Genomic DNA, 16,836 nt, shown 5'->3' with positions numbered 1-16,836 from the left:
TTCAAAGCTGGTACGGCCATGTTTAAACTCGGCAGCCCATTTCTTAATTGTCAAAAACAAATGAGAGAGTGCCCATAAATTTTTTCGAACTTCGAATGAATTTCTTTTGGTGTTAAACCTTCTTTTACAAAGAATTTTATAATGGCACGATACTCAATTTTATCCATTTCAAGGGATACAGACAACACTTCTCTTTCAGACAGCTGTATAGAACAAACTACTTGATAGAATGACTTGCAATTTCACAGATGTACCAACTTAGGGAAAAAAAATCTTTCCGATAGTATTGCCATCTATGGTCGAGGCTGTGTACTTTTCAGAGCAATATCCCAGAAAAAGAAACTCGTAGTGAGTTTCTTTTTCTGGGATATTGCTCCCTCATACACAATTTGCTGATACCTATCAGATGGCCAATATCCAATCCAATGCATTAGTCTAATATCCATCCCCATTTGCTCTAGTTTCACTATCAGCATATCATGTGGTAATCTGTCAAAAGCCTTTTAAAATCTAACTACATGTATCCAACTCCCTCGTCTAGTGCAGCTGTCATCTGGTTGTAATGAGTAAGTAGATTAAAAAGCATGACCTCCCTTTAGCAAATCTGTTCTGTCCATCACAGATGGACAAAGATAATACCACTATTGTCAACCCAATTCTGGATGCTGGTTCTCACTAATCTCTCCAACACTAACCACAACACCTGAGACACACAGATTTGCCTATAATTTGATGCCTGAGTTCTGTCACCTCCCTTATCAAGCAGTACATTCTTGCCTTCCTTGCACTCCTTTGGAACTTGATCCAATGTAAGACTTATATTAATGAAATATGCCAAGGCAGGTGTTAAACTCCCTGGCACATTCCTTCAAAATATGTAGTGACATGTTATGAGGTCCCACAGGCTTATTAACATCAGTTTACTCAATTCCACATATACTACTTGATTTCTCATGCAGTCAATCTCCCTCCTTCACTGCTCTCAAACTTTCCATGATGTGACATTTACAGAGGTGGAAGACCTTAATGAAGTACTCATTAAAGATCTCAAATATATTCTCCAGCAGTCCTTGTCATCCTGCCATAATCTTTTTTGTTTGTTTGTTTGTTTGCTGGCTATATATCAAAAGAACTGACTAGTTTTTGGCTTCATTAGCTAACTACTGCTCATACTTCACTTCTGCTACCCTTACCAATCTAGTAATCCTCCTTGCCTGTTTACTCTTCATGGAATTGATTATTACCATTCACGTTGCTTCTATAATTTCTTCTATCTCTGTATTGCTTGCTTAATCTCTTCATTCATCTGTTTTACATCTACCTTATTTAACCTCCTAGCCCTTGGAATACATTTAGATATTACGTCTACTAGTTCTACTAGATAGCTCTTGAGTAGCACCCAGCATTGTAGTTCCACATCCCTCACATAGCTGTCAGCCACCCAGGTGCATCACTTAATGGTCACTCTCACCAACTGGAGGGAGATTTGCACCTCATTTGTAATTACATCATCTGATGATGATGATGATGTAATTACAAATGAGGACCTGTCTGGGACAGACAGAAAGTTTTCAAGTAACAGTTGGCTTGCATCAAGGGTCAGCATTAAGTCCATTTCTGTTTAAATTGTGATGGAGGTGGTGACGGAGGAGGTAAGAGAAGAAGCGCCTTGGACAATGTTGTATGCAGATGACATCTTGCTGTGTGCAGATTCAAGAGAAGAAGCTGGAACTAAACCGGAAAGATGGAGAAAAGTACTGGAAGAGAGAGGTATGAGACTGAGCAGAAGTAAGACAGAGTATATGTGTTGCACTGTGGGTGGCGGCCAGGAGACAGATCTAGAGCTGGAATGAAATGTCATCACGAAGGTGAGGGACTTTAGTTACTTAGGTTCAACAGTGGAAGAAGATGGAGGAGCTGAGAAGGAAGTGGGATGCAGGATACAAGCGGGTTGGAGGAACTGGAGAGAGAGATGGCTGGAGTGTTATGCGATAAGAGGGTGCTGATCAATCTGAAAGGCAAAATCTATAGGACAGTAGTGAGGCCAGTTATGACGTATGCTGTAGAAACTGTGGCCCTGAGGAAAAATAACATCAGCAGGATGGAAGTAGCAGAGATGAGAATGCTTAGGTGGATGTGCAGTGTGACCAGAAAGGATCGTCTGAGAAATGACTATATGAGGCGAACAGTGAAAGTTACGAACTTAGGAGCGAAGATACAGGAGGCAAGGTTGAGATGGTATGGTAATGTGATGAGGAGGGAGGACGAATATGTGGGAAGAAGGGTTATGCAGATGGATGTGCAAGGAAGGAGGAAGCGTGGGCAGCCAAAGAAGAGATGGAGGGAGCTGGTAGAAGAGGACTTGAGGATGAAGAACTTGGATGTGGTGACAGCCCAAGACAGGAGGATGTGGAACAGACTCATCATCAACAGTGACCCCACTTAAGTGGGAGAAGCTGCAAAAGAAGAAGAAGAAGATGATATGATGAAATCCAAGACCTTCAATCCTAGTTTGTCCTATGTTACATACTGACTGAGGTAGTTATCTCTCAAAAACTCTAGAAATTCATTTTACTTCTAGTTGCTATCTTGTCATCCCCATTTGTATTATACCAATTAATATCAGCCTTTTCCTCTTTTCTTGGCTAATTTGCTTATGCATTTCATGATCACTATCCTCCATGATTCTAGGCCTATAGCAATATCCAACTACATACTTCATTCTATTGGTCTCTCCCTCACAAAATATTGTCTCAAAACCACTGTCACTATTTCCCCCCTCCCCTTGTATTCTCTACCTTATATGGACATTACTCCTTTTCTGTCTTTAAGAAAAACATCCTACTATTCCATCTATATTCCTTTTAGGATGTCATCCTCATCCATGTCTCACTTATTCCAACAATTTTTGAGTGAATAATCTCAATCAGTGCAACTATTTCATTTCCCTTGTTTCTGATACATATAGCATTCGTATACAGATATAACAGCTCATTTCTGAATCTGTGACAAGTTTCACTGATGCCACTTATTAGATGCATGGTTCTCCATGCCTTCTCCTTGCCATTCCTCTCTCTCATTACCCATGGTACCCTTTTCACACCCAACTGTTCCACTTATATCCCAGGCCATCCCATTCCTGTTTTGTCTATTCACACTTTCACTTCTATGAGCATTCACTTTTCTCATGCTGTGATCCTCTGTCTGCTCTGAGTGCCCAAGTTTCTCTTTTTGTATTGCATATTTGTTCTCTCATTCTCTACACTTATGCTATCCACTTAAATTCCCCTTTCCTTTCTCTTCTACTCTTCCACATTGCTTCTTACTTACTCAGATCCATTGCACATTCATTACTCTCCCATCCAGCAGCACTCTCTCGAAATGACTCGCACCAAAACTATTCAAATGCAGTCCATTCATTTTTATACAGTTCATTTCTTTATTCCAAGTCATTCCACGCATTAACAAGCTACATTGTTTTCTCTTCACACTTTTCCACTATCATCATTATTATTATTATTATTATTATTACCACGGGCTACTCCAGGAGTCCTTAGACTCATCGAGGGAGGCCCTAAACATCATGTTCACCGCAGCTGTTCAACATTCTCACAGTATCTATCATACCTTGCCTTGAACTCGCTCACTGTCATAGCACCCACAACAGACTCTGGCAGCTTATTCCACTCATTTACCACTCTAAAAGTAAAGAACCCAGCTCTAACACCCCTGCTAACCACGCTCTTGCCCAGCTTCCATGGGTGTCCCCTAGTTCTCCCACCACCAGTCCTGATCTCAAAAATATCATCTGAATTAATCCTATAGAATCCTTTTAGCAATTTGAATGTCTCAATCATGTCTCCCCTTTTCCGCCTATCAACTAGTTTCTGCAACCCACAAATCTTCAACCTGTTCTCATATGGTTCATTCCATAGACCTGCTATCATCTTAGTCACTCACCTCTGGATCCTCTCAACCTCCTCCCCATCAAGAAGGAACCGAGGTGACCAAATCTGGGCACAGTAGTCGAGATGAGGTCTTATCAGGGCTCGGTACAGAGGTACAATAACTTGTTTTTCTCTGCTCGTCAACGTATTTTTCAACAACCAAGTGAGTTGATGAGCTGATTTAGCTACTTTCGCAATGTGCCCCCTAAACTTCATCTCCCTATCCACCAACACTCCCAAGTCCCTGGCCTCATCAATCTCTTGGAGTACAGTTCCACCAATGTGGTATACTGCTGCTAATCTTTTCACTCCGAAATGCATAACCTTACATTTTGTCACATTAAATTGACATCCATTCTCCTTAGTCCAGAACTCCAATCTATCTAAGTCATCTTGCAAGACTTTGACATCTTCTGCATTCACTATCGCCCTACCCAACTTTGCATCATCAGCGAACAAATGAACTGTCCCACTTAGACCCTTCTCTATGTCGTTAATGAACAGATTAAACAGCAGTGGTCCAAGAACAGAACCCTGTGGCACACCACTAGTCACAGGCCGTTTTTTGGACTCTACTCCTGAATAAACTACTCTTTGATATCTCTCCATCAACCACCCAGCTATCCATCTCACCAACCCTATATCCATTCCCATATGTTGTAGTTTACGGATTAGAATTCCATGTGGTATCCTGTCAAACGCCTTTGCCAGGTCCAGCAGTATCACTGTAAACCCATTTCCCTTATCCAGTTCAGCCGTCACCTTGTTATAAAACTTGAGCAAGTTACTGAGGCATGATCTACCCTTCACAAAGCCATGCTGTCCTCTGTACAGTATCTCATTTTCATCAATCCATTCCTGTATTTTTCCCTTGACTACTTTCTCCAAGACCTTGACAACGACTCCTGATATGCTGATCGGTCGGTAATTTGCAACCATAGTCTTGGATCCTCCTTTATGCAGTGAAACTATTTTCCCCTCTTTCCACGCCTTCGGGACTAAGCCAGACCTGAGACTCAGATTAAACAACATGGTCAAGGGCACTGATAATTCATTAGCCGCTTCATGCAAGACCCGTGCCGGTATACCATCCAATCCCACAGATGTATTCACATTAAGGTTCTGTAATAGACTATTCACCTCCACTTCATTCATCACAATTCCCATATAAACTAATGGTTCCTTCATTTTTTCAACGTCACCACCTGGATGATATACTTTTGCAAAGTGCGTGCTCAGTAACTCCACTATATCGACTGGTTCAGTGAACTCTTTACCATCGTCATTCCTTAAAATCATTTTGCCATGTACAGTTTTTTTCTTGCTTGCAGCATATTGAAAGAACTGTTTGGGATTCTCTTTTGCTTGCATAGCTAGTTTCCTTTCATAATCGGCTTTTGCTGTTTTTACCACACTCGTTACCCTTCTGGCCTGTACTTTATACCGTTCGTGTGCCTGCAGGTCACCCCTTTCTTTAAATTCCCTCCATAGTTGTTTCTTTTTTTGCAGCTCAAGCTTAATGGTGTTATTCATCCATTTAACCCCTCCTTGTTTCACTATTCGGACCTTAGGTATACAATCAGCTATAACCTCCTGTAAATGCTCTTTGATCACTTCCCATGCTCTATCGACATCCAGCCCTTGCAGTTGTACATGCCATGGCACTGATCCAAGCAATCTCCTAAGCTTGTCATACTTGCCAGCACGGTAATTCCACATATACCCTGTCTTAATCACAAATTTCACACCTTTAGCCACCTCCCAGGTCAAGACCTTATGATCACTCTCACCAATAGGTGGCAACATGGTCATATTCATTACAGTCAAATTCTCAGATACTATTACCAGGTCAAGTACTCTCACACCCCTAGCATTTTCAATTACATGCTGTTTCAGATAGTTATCCCTTAATAATTGAATAAAATCCATTTCCTTCCTCACATGTGTCCTCTCCTCCTTCCAATCAATGTTACCATAGTTGAAATCCCCCATAATAATTACCCTCCTTCCACTCATTTCATCAATTTGTTTATGCATACCATCTCCACCATCTATTCCATCACCTGGTCTATAGCAGCACCCAACTGTATATTTTATTCTGCCAGTATCAATCTCACACCAAATAGCCTCAAATGAGCTCCTTTCACTATCCTGCAATACTTCAATTCTCCTTGGCTGCAGTTCATGAGCTATCATCAATAACACCCCTCCTCCAATTTTATTCTCTCTGTCCCTCCTAAACATACTATAACCTACACATTCTATCCCACTAACTATATCATCTTCCATCAGCCATGTTTCACTAATGCCAATAACCTGTGGCCAGGAAGAGCCAATCAAGGCCAAAAATTCTTCCTTCTTGTTCCTAATACTCCTGGCATTAGTATACATGAATTGCAGTGTTCCCTTTGTCCCACCCCTATCTTGATGTGTTATTCTAAATATCCCATTCCCATTTTTTGTCCTTTTTGCTGGCTCAGGTACATTATATACATTTTTACACTCAACTGTCTCACTGATGTCTGGATATCCACTTCCCCCCCCTCCTTGGTAGTTCTAGTTTCCCTGGTTCTGCACATCCATTTTCACTTCATTCAGCAACACTTTTTCCAGTCTCCGCACACCAAGTCCATTCAAATGCAGGCCATCCATCTTGTATAAGTCCTTTCGCCCATCAAACTCATTCCACACGTCCACAAATTCCACACCACACCGTCCGCATAACCTGCGCATAATATCATTTGCGATTATGGCCCTCCTAAACTCCTCTCTGTCATACCGCAGTAACAGACTCACCATTCTAACTCTGTCACTCTTTTCTTTCGCTACCTTTAACAATACTTTCAAGTCCTCTCTCATAAAAAATTTATCACCTTTCAATTCATTCGTACCAGCCACAATTGTTATTTCTTTCACCCTCTGTTTTTGCACTCTAATGCTCTCACTTACATCCTTAAATTTCGCACCCGGTAAGTACGATTTAGTTACACTCCTATCTATTACTCCTCTTAATAACGAGTCACCATACAACACTCTCTCCTTCATTTCGGAAACTCGCTCACGCTGTTTATTTACGTTAGCCGAACCACTCTGGAAAGAGTTTTGCAGGTGCTCTAATTGCCGCTGCGCATCTTGTATCACTGCGCGCAGCCTAGCGATCTCACTTCCTACAAATAATTCTTCATTTTTTTTATCATTCAAACCATTTTCTCTTTCTGTATAATTGCTCTCGCTCTTTCTTAGATCACCGCTCACATTGCCATCTTGTACACCGCAATTCCCTATCGATCCACTATTTTCACTCGCATTCTGGCTTTCTTCAACCATAACTGTCTCACAACCTGACACATACTTCGACTCCTCACTTTGCATACACTTTCTACACATTCTCCCACCACTATCACTTTCAATCCATACTCCAGCCTCATTCGGGAATGCATACATTCCACATACATCACATTGGACAAATTCTCTCGCATTATAGTTTTTGAACAATGGCGTCATATTTTTGGATGCCATTATCTTGCGTCGCATTGGCGCCATATTCAAATATATGAAACGTATCGTTAAAGACTAAATAAATTTACGGAATTTACACCAAAATCACACAGACACAACAAGCTACCAATAGACAATATTCGTTATGATTTTTAACATATATTCTAATTTCCATTCAAAATTGTACTTAGCTTTCGGGAGCTCCCTGAAAACACGACCGTTCCCCTGGCCCTCTAGCGACGAATGCCTAATCATATCATTCATAATCTTTGCTCTCCACGACATTTCATCACTGTCGTGCCTGGGCAACACACTGACTACCTTTCCTGTCTTGCTGTTATCTTTTATCCTTCTCAACAACCTCCTATTGCCGATACCAACTATTTTCTCACTTACTCCTTATATCGAATGCCTCAATCATTGTATTCATTTTGCCTCCCAGAAAACAAATTTAATGCATCTTCTTTTTCGCCACACCTCTAATGATTGAATCGCCATACAACTCCACTCACGAGTCTTGTTACCTCTTTCATACCAGAATCATTCATTTCCTTTGTCTTCACTTTTCTATATATGCACTGTTCTCTTCATTTCAATTTTAATGTGCTTCATCTCTTGCCTCATCCCCACCAACTCAACTTTCAAACGATGCATCTTTTTTTCACTATCATTCACTCTCGCTCTCTTATCGTCAGTCACATAAGCTTGTCCACCATCAGTCTTGCTTGTTTTATCATTAATTGTACTCTGCTTTTTAACACCCTTATCATACACTTTATCATCATTCACACTCTTTTCTTCACTATCTGTTTCACATGCTTTCTTAGCATTTGCACAGTCTTCCTTGAAAAGAACCATTTCAGTTATGATGTCATGTTCTCTACTCTGATTTAAACAAGCTCCGTGGTCCATTTCAATATTGCACTTTCTACGTACCCATAATCCTCTTCACATAAATATCCACAACATCTCTGACATATACATACTACATTTATAGCACCAATACCATTCTTAAAAAACCACACCATGTCTTTCATGCCGACCTATGCAACAATTTACCTTTCACCACCATTTCGTACCAAGTGTTAACATGATCATCAGGTTGACATCTGCAGCCCATTTGTCTATCTGGTATCAGAACCTTAAGCTTTGAGAGATTTTGAGGAAATTTGATACGACATATCAAATTCTTCCTGATACATAATTAGCAGCAAATCAGAAACTTCCTTTGATATTCTTATAAGCTAAATTAAATATTTATTAAACAGAACATCTGCTGCTGTATATGTTATAATTGTAACATTATTTTTGTTTCAATTTTTATTGTTATTAGGTCAGACGTTTTAGGCCACATCCTTCCTATTATTGGTAAAGACTGGGCACAGTTAGGTGTAGCAAAGCTGTTTTCCCAAATAAAAAATAATGGTTATCAGTTGCTTTATCTCTCAGCCCGTGCTATAGGCCAAGCCCATGGTACCAGGGAGTATCTTCGTAGTGTCAAACAAGGAGATTTATGTCTTCCAGATGGACCTCTTCTCTTATCTCCCACATCCCTAATTAGTGCTTTACATAGGTAAGTTTTTGTTACTTTTTATGTATATGTTCTAAAAAATTACTATATTTCTGCATATATGTATATACACACAAGTCTGTCTGTACTATAAAATAACTTTCCTTTATTTCTCTCTTACTCTGTACACAGGATCTCATTTCCATCATCACATTGATTAATATTAATAGAGCAAAAATTCATCTGCATTCAAGTTGAACATCCTTGTGTGTGTGTGTGTGTGTGTGTGTGTGTGTGTGTGTGTGTGTGTGTGTGTGTGTGTGTGTGTGTGTGTCTATACAGTAAGTGATATTATAATTCAACATAAAATTCCTGATATTTATCCTCATGTAAAGCTATTACATGAAAAGCTGACATCATTTCAAATTTCTTGTCAACAAATTTCATCCAAATCTGTTATCCGTCAGCATTCCAGTATTGTCAGATCTTATATTTTGGCCTTCCTCTGGATCTTTTTCCTGCTGTTCTGGAAAAAAAAAAACACTTGTTTTGCTAACCTTTCCTCTCCCAAAGATCAGTCGGCCCTGCTCACATATTCCTGAATGCTAACAATGTCAAGTTCCTTCCTAATATCCTCGTAATTGATATGAGTATGCCATTTCATATGAGTATGCCATTTCATATGAGGTTTCCATCCTTTGATCAAGTGTTTCATGTCTAGCCTAGTTCTCCGATCCATGTTAAAATTGGTTTGAACACTATCTTGTATAGAGCAGTTTTACTGTTTGGGATAACTTCTCTCTTATTCCATATAAATTTATGCTGTTGACTTGCAAACACACCAGTTTTGCTAATTTTATTGTGTTCTGTTTCCATGTTTAATTGGCCATTTGCATTAAAAAAAATTAAAAGGTGATATACCTAAATAGATATATCTTTTGTGTTCTCTAACACAAAAGATATCACCTTTTGTGTTCTCCATTCAGAATGCAGTTGATGTTTTCAATGTTCTTGCTTATTTTCATATATCTTTACCCTTTTTATTGCTGAATTTCATAACAAATGTATCAGCAGTTATTCAATTAGTGAGTGAATCCTGCAGATTATAATTTAGTATATCTCTTAATCTCCCAACCAGCCAACATTAATGAACTACTCAGAGCACCTTAGGAATTTTCATGGACTAGAACATAATTGGCATTCTACCTTTTATCATGTAATTACCCTCCTCCACTATTAATCCCTTAACAGCTAGAGCCATTGTGGATTATCTGTTATGGAGCAATCTTTGTGTCACTTGACTTAAAGTGTACCGTGTTGCTTGGAATTTCCTTCTTTGTCCTTCAATATTTGAACTTTTGCTGCATAATTTATTTATTATGTCTCTTCCCTTGACATATTGTGAAAATAAATACTCAGTCCTGAAATGACAACAGATTAGCCTTTGTAGTGAATTTATTTATTGCAGTCTTTTATTTGAATTAGTGCAATGGAACTAAACAATTTGTTCTGTAATTTTAATGACAATATTATTTTTGCATAATTTTCAAATACTTGTATCAAAAATTGTTAACATTAAATTGCATCGCTTGCTTTCCGACGATGAGACTTTTTTATTTTAATACCATAAATTTTTATCCTGTGATATTTCAGCAGGAACTTATTCACCTTCTCCTTGAAACTGCAACAGATGATTTTTGTATAATGCATGTTCATATAATATCCAGCTTAACCACTGTAGATATGATGAAAATATAATATGAAAGATATTGCACACAAACCGATTCAAAATTTATGCAAATTTTAAACATTTCCAGCTGATCCCTCCCCTTTTCGTTCCCAGAACTGAATTCTAAATGACTACTTTGTCCAATTTTCTAGTTTGAAAGTTTTCATAGACAGTATTCAAAATCTATTAATTAATTTTACTGTTTTGACAAAAGAAATAAGCCATTATTATTGTTAACTAATAATTAAGGAATTGACAGCGTACACTAGGAATATAAATTAAATAAACTTTAATATATACTTTCTGATATTTCGGCAAATGTCACGTTGCCATCTTCTTGGGAACTTAATACAAAGACAAGTGCACACAAGTACTACATAACAGCAAATGAGAACCGAAGCTGACGTTTTCCTAAAGTCCTGATGGTGCCCCCTGGCAGGCTATATTGGTAGTTCTTGGCCTTTGGGCTGAAGTTCTTCTGATAAATGTTTCCCAAATTTGGGGCAGTCTCATGCATCCAAATTTGTTGAGGTTTGGCATGTTCCTAAGGGCTGAGGCTGATTCCATGAATAGTCTTTCATATTTGAACTTGCTGCAGTGTATTACTGTGGCTTTCTTCCATCTTATTCTGTGGCGAGTATCCAGAGCGTGGTCTGCAAGCCCAGAGTGGCTGTACTGGTGAAATCGGATATAATCCTTGTGTTCTGAGATTCTGATATTTGCTGTCCTGCCTGTTTGGCCAAAGTAGGACAATTTGCAGCTGCAAGGGACCTGGTATACACCAGGTAGGTCTAGGGGAAGTGGTTGGTCTTTAGTGGAGCGGATAAGGAATGCCAATTTCCTATATGGTCTGTAACAAGTGGTCAAGTCATGTTTTTTTTTTTTTTTAAGATTTTGTTGATTTTTTCCGAGGTGCCTCGGATGTAGGGAATGGTGATGGATTTAGAGTAATCTTTTTTGTGAGGGGGGGGGGGGCGGGAAGATGGGTTGTGGATAACTGGTTTAAGTATTTTTTGGATTCTTTTTTTTTTGGGGGGGGGGGTAGCCATTGGCTGAGAAAGTGTCACGGATGTGATTTAGTTCAGTGGTTAGAACTTGATCATTTGAACAGATTATTTTTGCCCTGTTGAATAGTGTCTTAATAACTCCATATTGTTGTGAGGAGGGGGGAGGGGGGAGGGGTGATGGATTGTTGGTGAATGTATCTGCCTGTATGGGTGGGTTTTCTATAAACTGAGAAAACCAAGGTTCCATCAGGTTGGTGGGTGACTAGTGTGTCTAGGAAAGGGAGGTTATTGTTTTCCTCTTTTTCTAGGGTGTTGGTTGTTTAAATGTGTTAGGAAGGAGAGGAGTGAATCTGGGCAATGTGGCCAAATAGCGAACACATCATCAACGTAGTGAAGCCATATGGTAGGTTTTTGTGGGGCTGAGTTTAAGGCTTTCTCTTCAAAGGTCTCCATAAAGAAGTTGGCCAAGGGTGGGGAAAGTGGTGAACCCATGGCTGTCCCCTCTATCTGTTTGTAGAATTTTTCCTGAAATAGCCCGAGTTCATTGTAAACTGAAATAGGGCTGAGATATCGGGAGAAAATTTAGCTTGGATTAGCTCTAAAGTTTCCTTACGTGGGACATTTGTGAATAAGGAAGAGATGTCAAAGCTGACCATTATGTCAGTATGTTGGAGTGTAAGGTTTTCTCTACTGGCTTTGAAGTGTGCTGAGTTTTTTTGTGTGTGATGGTGTGTTGCCAGTATAGTGTGAGAGCGCTTTGGTTAAATGCTTGGCTAGTTTGTAAGTGGGGGAAATCAATGCCATCCACTATGGGACGTAATGGCACATTACCTCCCATAATCATACAGAATCAAGTTCACCCTGGAAAAAGAGGAAAACAATAACCTCCCCTTCCTAGACACACTAGTCACCCGCCAACCTGATGGAACATTGGTTTTCTCAGTTTATAGAAAACCCACTCATACAGGCAGATACATTCACCAACAATCCCATCACCCCCCCCCCACAACAATATGGAGTTATTAAGACGCTATTCAACACAGCAAAAATAATCTGTTCAAATGATCAAGCCCTAACCACTGAACTAAATCACATCCGTGACACTTTCTCAGCTTTCCCCCTTCCTAGACACACTAGTCACCCGCCAACCTGATGGAACCTTGGTTTTCTCAGTTTATAGAAAACTCACTCATACAGGCAGATACATTCACCAACAATCCCATCCCCCCCCCCCCCCACACACACACACAACAATATGGAGTTATTAAGACGCTATTCAACACAGCAAAAATAATCTGTTCAAATGATCAAGCCCTAACCACTGAACTAAATCACATCCGTGACACTTTCTCAGCCAATGGCTACCCCCCCCCCCCCAAAAAAAAAAAAAATCCAAAAAATACTTAAACCTGTTATCCACAACCCACCATTCCCTACATCAGAGGCACCTCAGAAAAAATCAACAAAATCTTAAAAAAAAAACATGACTTGACCACTTGTTACAGACCATATAGGAAATTGGCATTCCTTATCCGCTCCACTAAAGACCAACCACTTCCTCTAGACCTACCTGGTGTATACCAGGTCCCTTGCAGCTGCAAATTGTCCTACTTTGGCCAAACAGGCAGGACATCAAATATCAGAATCTCAGAACACAAGGATTATATCCGATTTTACCAGTACAGCCACTCTGGGCTTGCAGACCACGCTCTGGATACTCGCCACAGAATAAGATGGAAGTAAGCCACAGTAATACACTGCAGCAAGTTCAAATATGAAAGACTATTCATGGAATCAGCCTCAGCCCTTAAGAACATGCCAAACCTCAACAAATTTGGATGCATGAGACTGCCCCAAATTTGGGAAACATTTATCAGAAGAACTTCAGCCCAAAGGCCAAGAACTACCAATATAGCCTGCCAGGGGGCACCATCAGGACTTTAGGAAAACGTTAGCTTCAGTTCTCATTTGCTGTTATGTAGTACTTGTGTACACTTGTCTTTGTATTAAGTTCCCAAGAAGATGGCAACGTGACGTTTGCCGAAATATCGGAAAGTATATGTTAGTTTATTTAATTTATATTCCTAGCATACGCTGTCAATTCCTTAATTATTAGTTATCATGTTTAACCAGCGTATAAGCCTCTCTACAAGAATTACAATATTATTGTTGTGTCCATTAAAGCATGTACTTCTTATACCAGACTATTTCTTTGCAATCTACAATCTGTTGTTAAGCTGTCTTCTGAAATTATTCTGAGTTTTAGAATAGAGCTATTTTCCCATCCCCCCCCCTGCACGTGCATACACACACACAAATTCATTGCTATTTCCTACATCCAGGATACCTCAGAAAAAATTACACACATTCTTAAGAAGCATAGCATAGAGACCAAAATAGACTACCATTATCCACTTACCTAACGATCATTTCCACCATATGGACCATCCTGATGTCTGCAGTATCCCTTGCTACTGCAAGCTTAAATACTTTAGACAGATAAGAACCCCAATATCTGTCTAGAAGAACATAGGAAATTGTTCCCAGATGAGTCTTTGACTCCATGAGGTCTTGGGAAATAATAATAATAATAATAATGTTCTCCTTCATCTACACTACAGTTGTTCCAGGATGGCAGACTATTCTACAGATCCAGATCATCATATCCAATGGGGGATGGGAGGAGGATTACAGAAAAAAAATTTTAATCCTTCAGCAAGTGTCCATCACATCTGAGTGGTTAGCATATCCGCTCTTCAGTCAAGAGGCTGCCAGGTTCGAATCCTGCCAAAGGCATGGATGTTTGTGATTGTTCTACTAACCAATTACCATATATACTGCTATGACCTGTGTCCTGGTGCAGTATGACCTTTGATGTCTTTGCATGTTTATTGTATGAGTTACAATTGAATTTACTTATTTCTTCATTGATATGTTTTCTGATTGCTTTGAACAATTTAGTGTATTCTGTTTTATTTGTTAGGTTATCAGCTTGTTTTATTTCTTCAGAAATTTTGTCCTGTTTCTGTTTTATGGAATTGGCTATTTCATGCGAGTATTGCAAATGGTTTTGGATAATAATGCCATTACTTTCTGCTGGATCTTTAGATTTTTAGATCTTTTGTTTAGTTAATTTTGGAATATTTCTTATTTATTGTTGAGTTTGTGTACAGCTATGTTTTGCTTTAATCCTCAAAACATTTTCTTTTTGACAATTTATTTGAATCCTACTACATTCCATATGATAGTTGCCTTCAATGTTTGAAGATGATAGCAGAATAGTCTCACTTATCTTAGATTGTCACTGTGTAGTGTTATCACTTTTACTATATACTTCTATGGTCTATACTCATGAAACTATCATAACACTGCACTCTCGCATTTACTGTAAAATCTATCCACACAATTGGCCGATTCTTAGAATGATTAAGTATATTAAATAAATTAGCAAAGGGTAGACTGCTGAATAGAGTCTGATCCTCAGCAGTAACGGTCTGGAGTTACCTCCTAATCAGGTTCTGGCAATATTTATTTGATCAAGCTGTGCCAGCCAGATCCCTAGGTTAGAAATTCCTTTTAACCAAGGAGTAACCCTCAGAAAATATAAAGTAAATCAATCTAGTAATTATTCTTTATCTCAATTTTATCTATCTCTCTTAAAATACTTAAGTTTGCAGTTGTGGTCTCTGTCATATAATTCTTTCCCGCTCAAATTCAGATATTAGCAAGCGGTGCATTGGATTCAATTCAAGGCACAAAACAGGTTAAGATATTTAAAATACATTTTTTTAAATTCCTAAGATCACACATTTACAAGAATATACTCAATTGGAATGGAGGTATCCTAAGTTATAAAGTTAAATATCCTTACTAGTCTACATATACTCTCAAAACAATCACATCGGTAACTTTATAGATCATTACTCACAACAATTCATACTGCAATTCATTCATATAAATACTTGAGAAATAACCTTGAGATTTATGACACTGCTATCTAATATTCACTATAGTCCTTCTTCCTACAAGTATAGAGTTCTAAAACATAACATCTCTTTTCTTCTATATTACAATATTCCTCTCTTTCTTAACAAAGAATTACAAAAGGTATTAACATTACCATATTTCTGGAAGTATATTCATTCTGTCATCTTATTTTTACTTCGTCCCACGGAATGTCCGGTCTTCTTCTAGACCAGGGGTCGGCAACCTTTTTGGATTGAAGAGCCATTTTTAAAATTATATCTGTTAAAAAAAATTTAGGGAGCCGCATGCAGTGATGAGCAACCAATGGTCCATGGGTTGCATGCGGCCCTCTCAGGTGTTTTGTGTGGTCCACGGTGTTCGTTTTGTGTGGCAGAATTAGTATATTTTAATTAAAAATCTATTTTATCAATGTTGATTTTTACATGTGGATTTATTTGTGCAGGTTAAAAAATTAAAATATACCTAAATAATGGAAAATAAATTAATACTTTCTTATCAAAGAAAAAGAAAATATTCTTTATGTGGATCGAACCAAGCATTTCATTTACTATTTAATTGCTCGTCACTGCTTTAAATTTAGAAACTACATTGAAAAATATTATAATTAAATTATTTGTTCAGTTTTTTTTTTTTACAGTAACATGTTATCATACTTGTAAAACACAGCGGTGGCATGTCATACGAAATTGTATGATATTTTTAAATATTAAATAATGAAACAAAGATTTGCTCCTCCTTACAAAAACATATGTATAAAATCCAATAACATACCTATTTCTTTAATTTTTTTTTTTAATTTAAAATATCTTCTTAGTGCGACTTTTGCTGTTGAACTTCTTGGAATAGTTTCTCAATATGCGCCAAATACGCCGTAATTTTCATTTTCAAACATGACAAAAGATTCGTGTTGTTTAGTAGGTTTCTCAACTTACTTTTAATAAAATTCATATTAGAAAATATTTGCTCACAGAAATATGTCATTCTGAAAATCGATAGAAGTCCAAATTCGTATGTTTGAAATCACCGAATGTAAGTGTCCAGTAAACAGTTTCGTGTCAAATACAATCTGATCTTGCTTTTTAAGATCTATTTCAGACCATTTTTTTTGTATTGCAACGGTAGATTTTTGTCTTTCCAACTCCTCCAGGTCAGCTTTAA

The 16,836-nt window shown here is 38.4% G+C and overlaps 1 protein-coding gene across 4 annotated transcripts in view; it reads left to right on the top strand.

The window, feature by feature from the left end:
* The window catches only part of Lpin (phosphatidate phosphatase LPIN), a 443,299-nt gene that overhangs the window by 341,516 nt on the left and 84,947 nt on the right, over window positions 1-16,836 (top strand). For all 4 annotated transcript variants that reach the window (XM_090407132.1, XM_090407133.1, XM_090407129.1 and 1 more), the window contains one exon: window positions 8,779-9,018. In XM_090407132.1, the coding sequence (XP_090263258.1) occupies window positions 8,779-9,018 (240 nt within the window). The remainder of the gene's footprint in view (window positions 1-8,778; window positions 9,019-16,836) is intronic.

The sequence above is a fragment of the Typopeltis vanoorti genome, chromosome 17, assembly GCF_054136105.1.
Source record: "Typopeltis vanoorti isolate ZY-2024b chromosome 17, IOZ_Tvanoo_1.0, whole genome shotgun sequence".
NCBI lineage: Eukaryota > Metazoa > Arthropoda > Arachnida > Uropygi > Thelyphonidae > Typopeltis > Typopeltis vanoorti.
The sequence above is the reverse complement of the archived record's forward strand: the minus strand, read 5'-3'. Positions and strand labels throughout refer to the sequence as shown.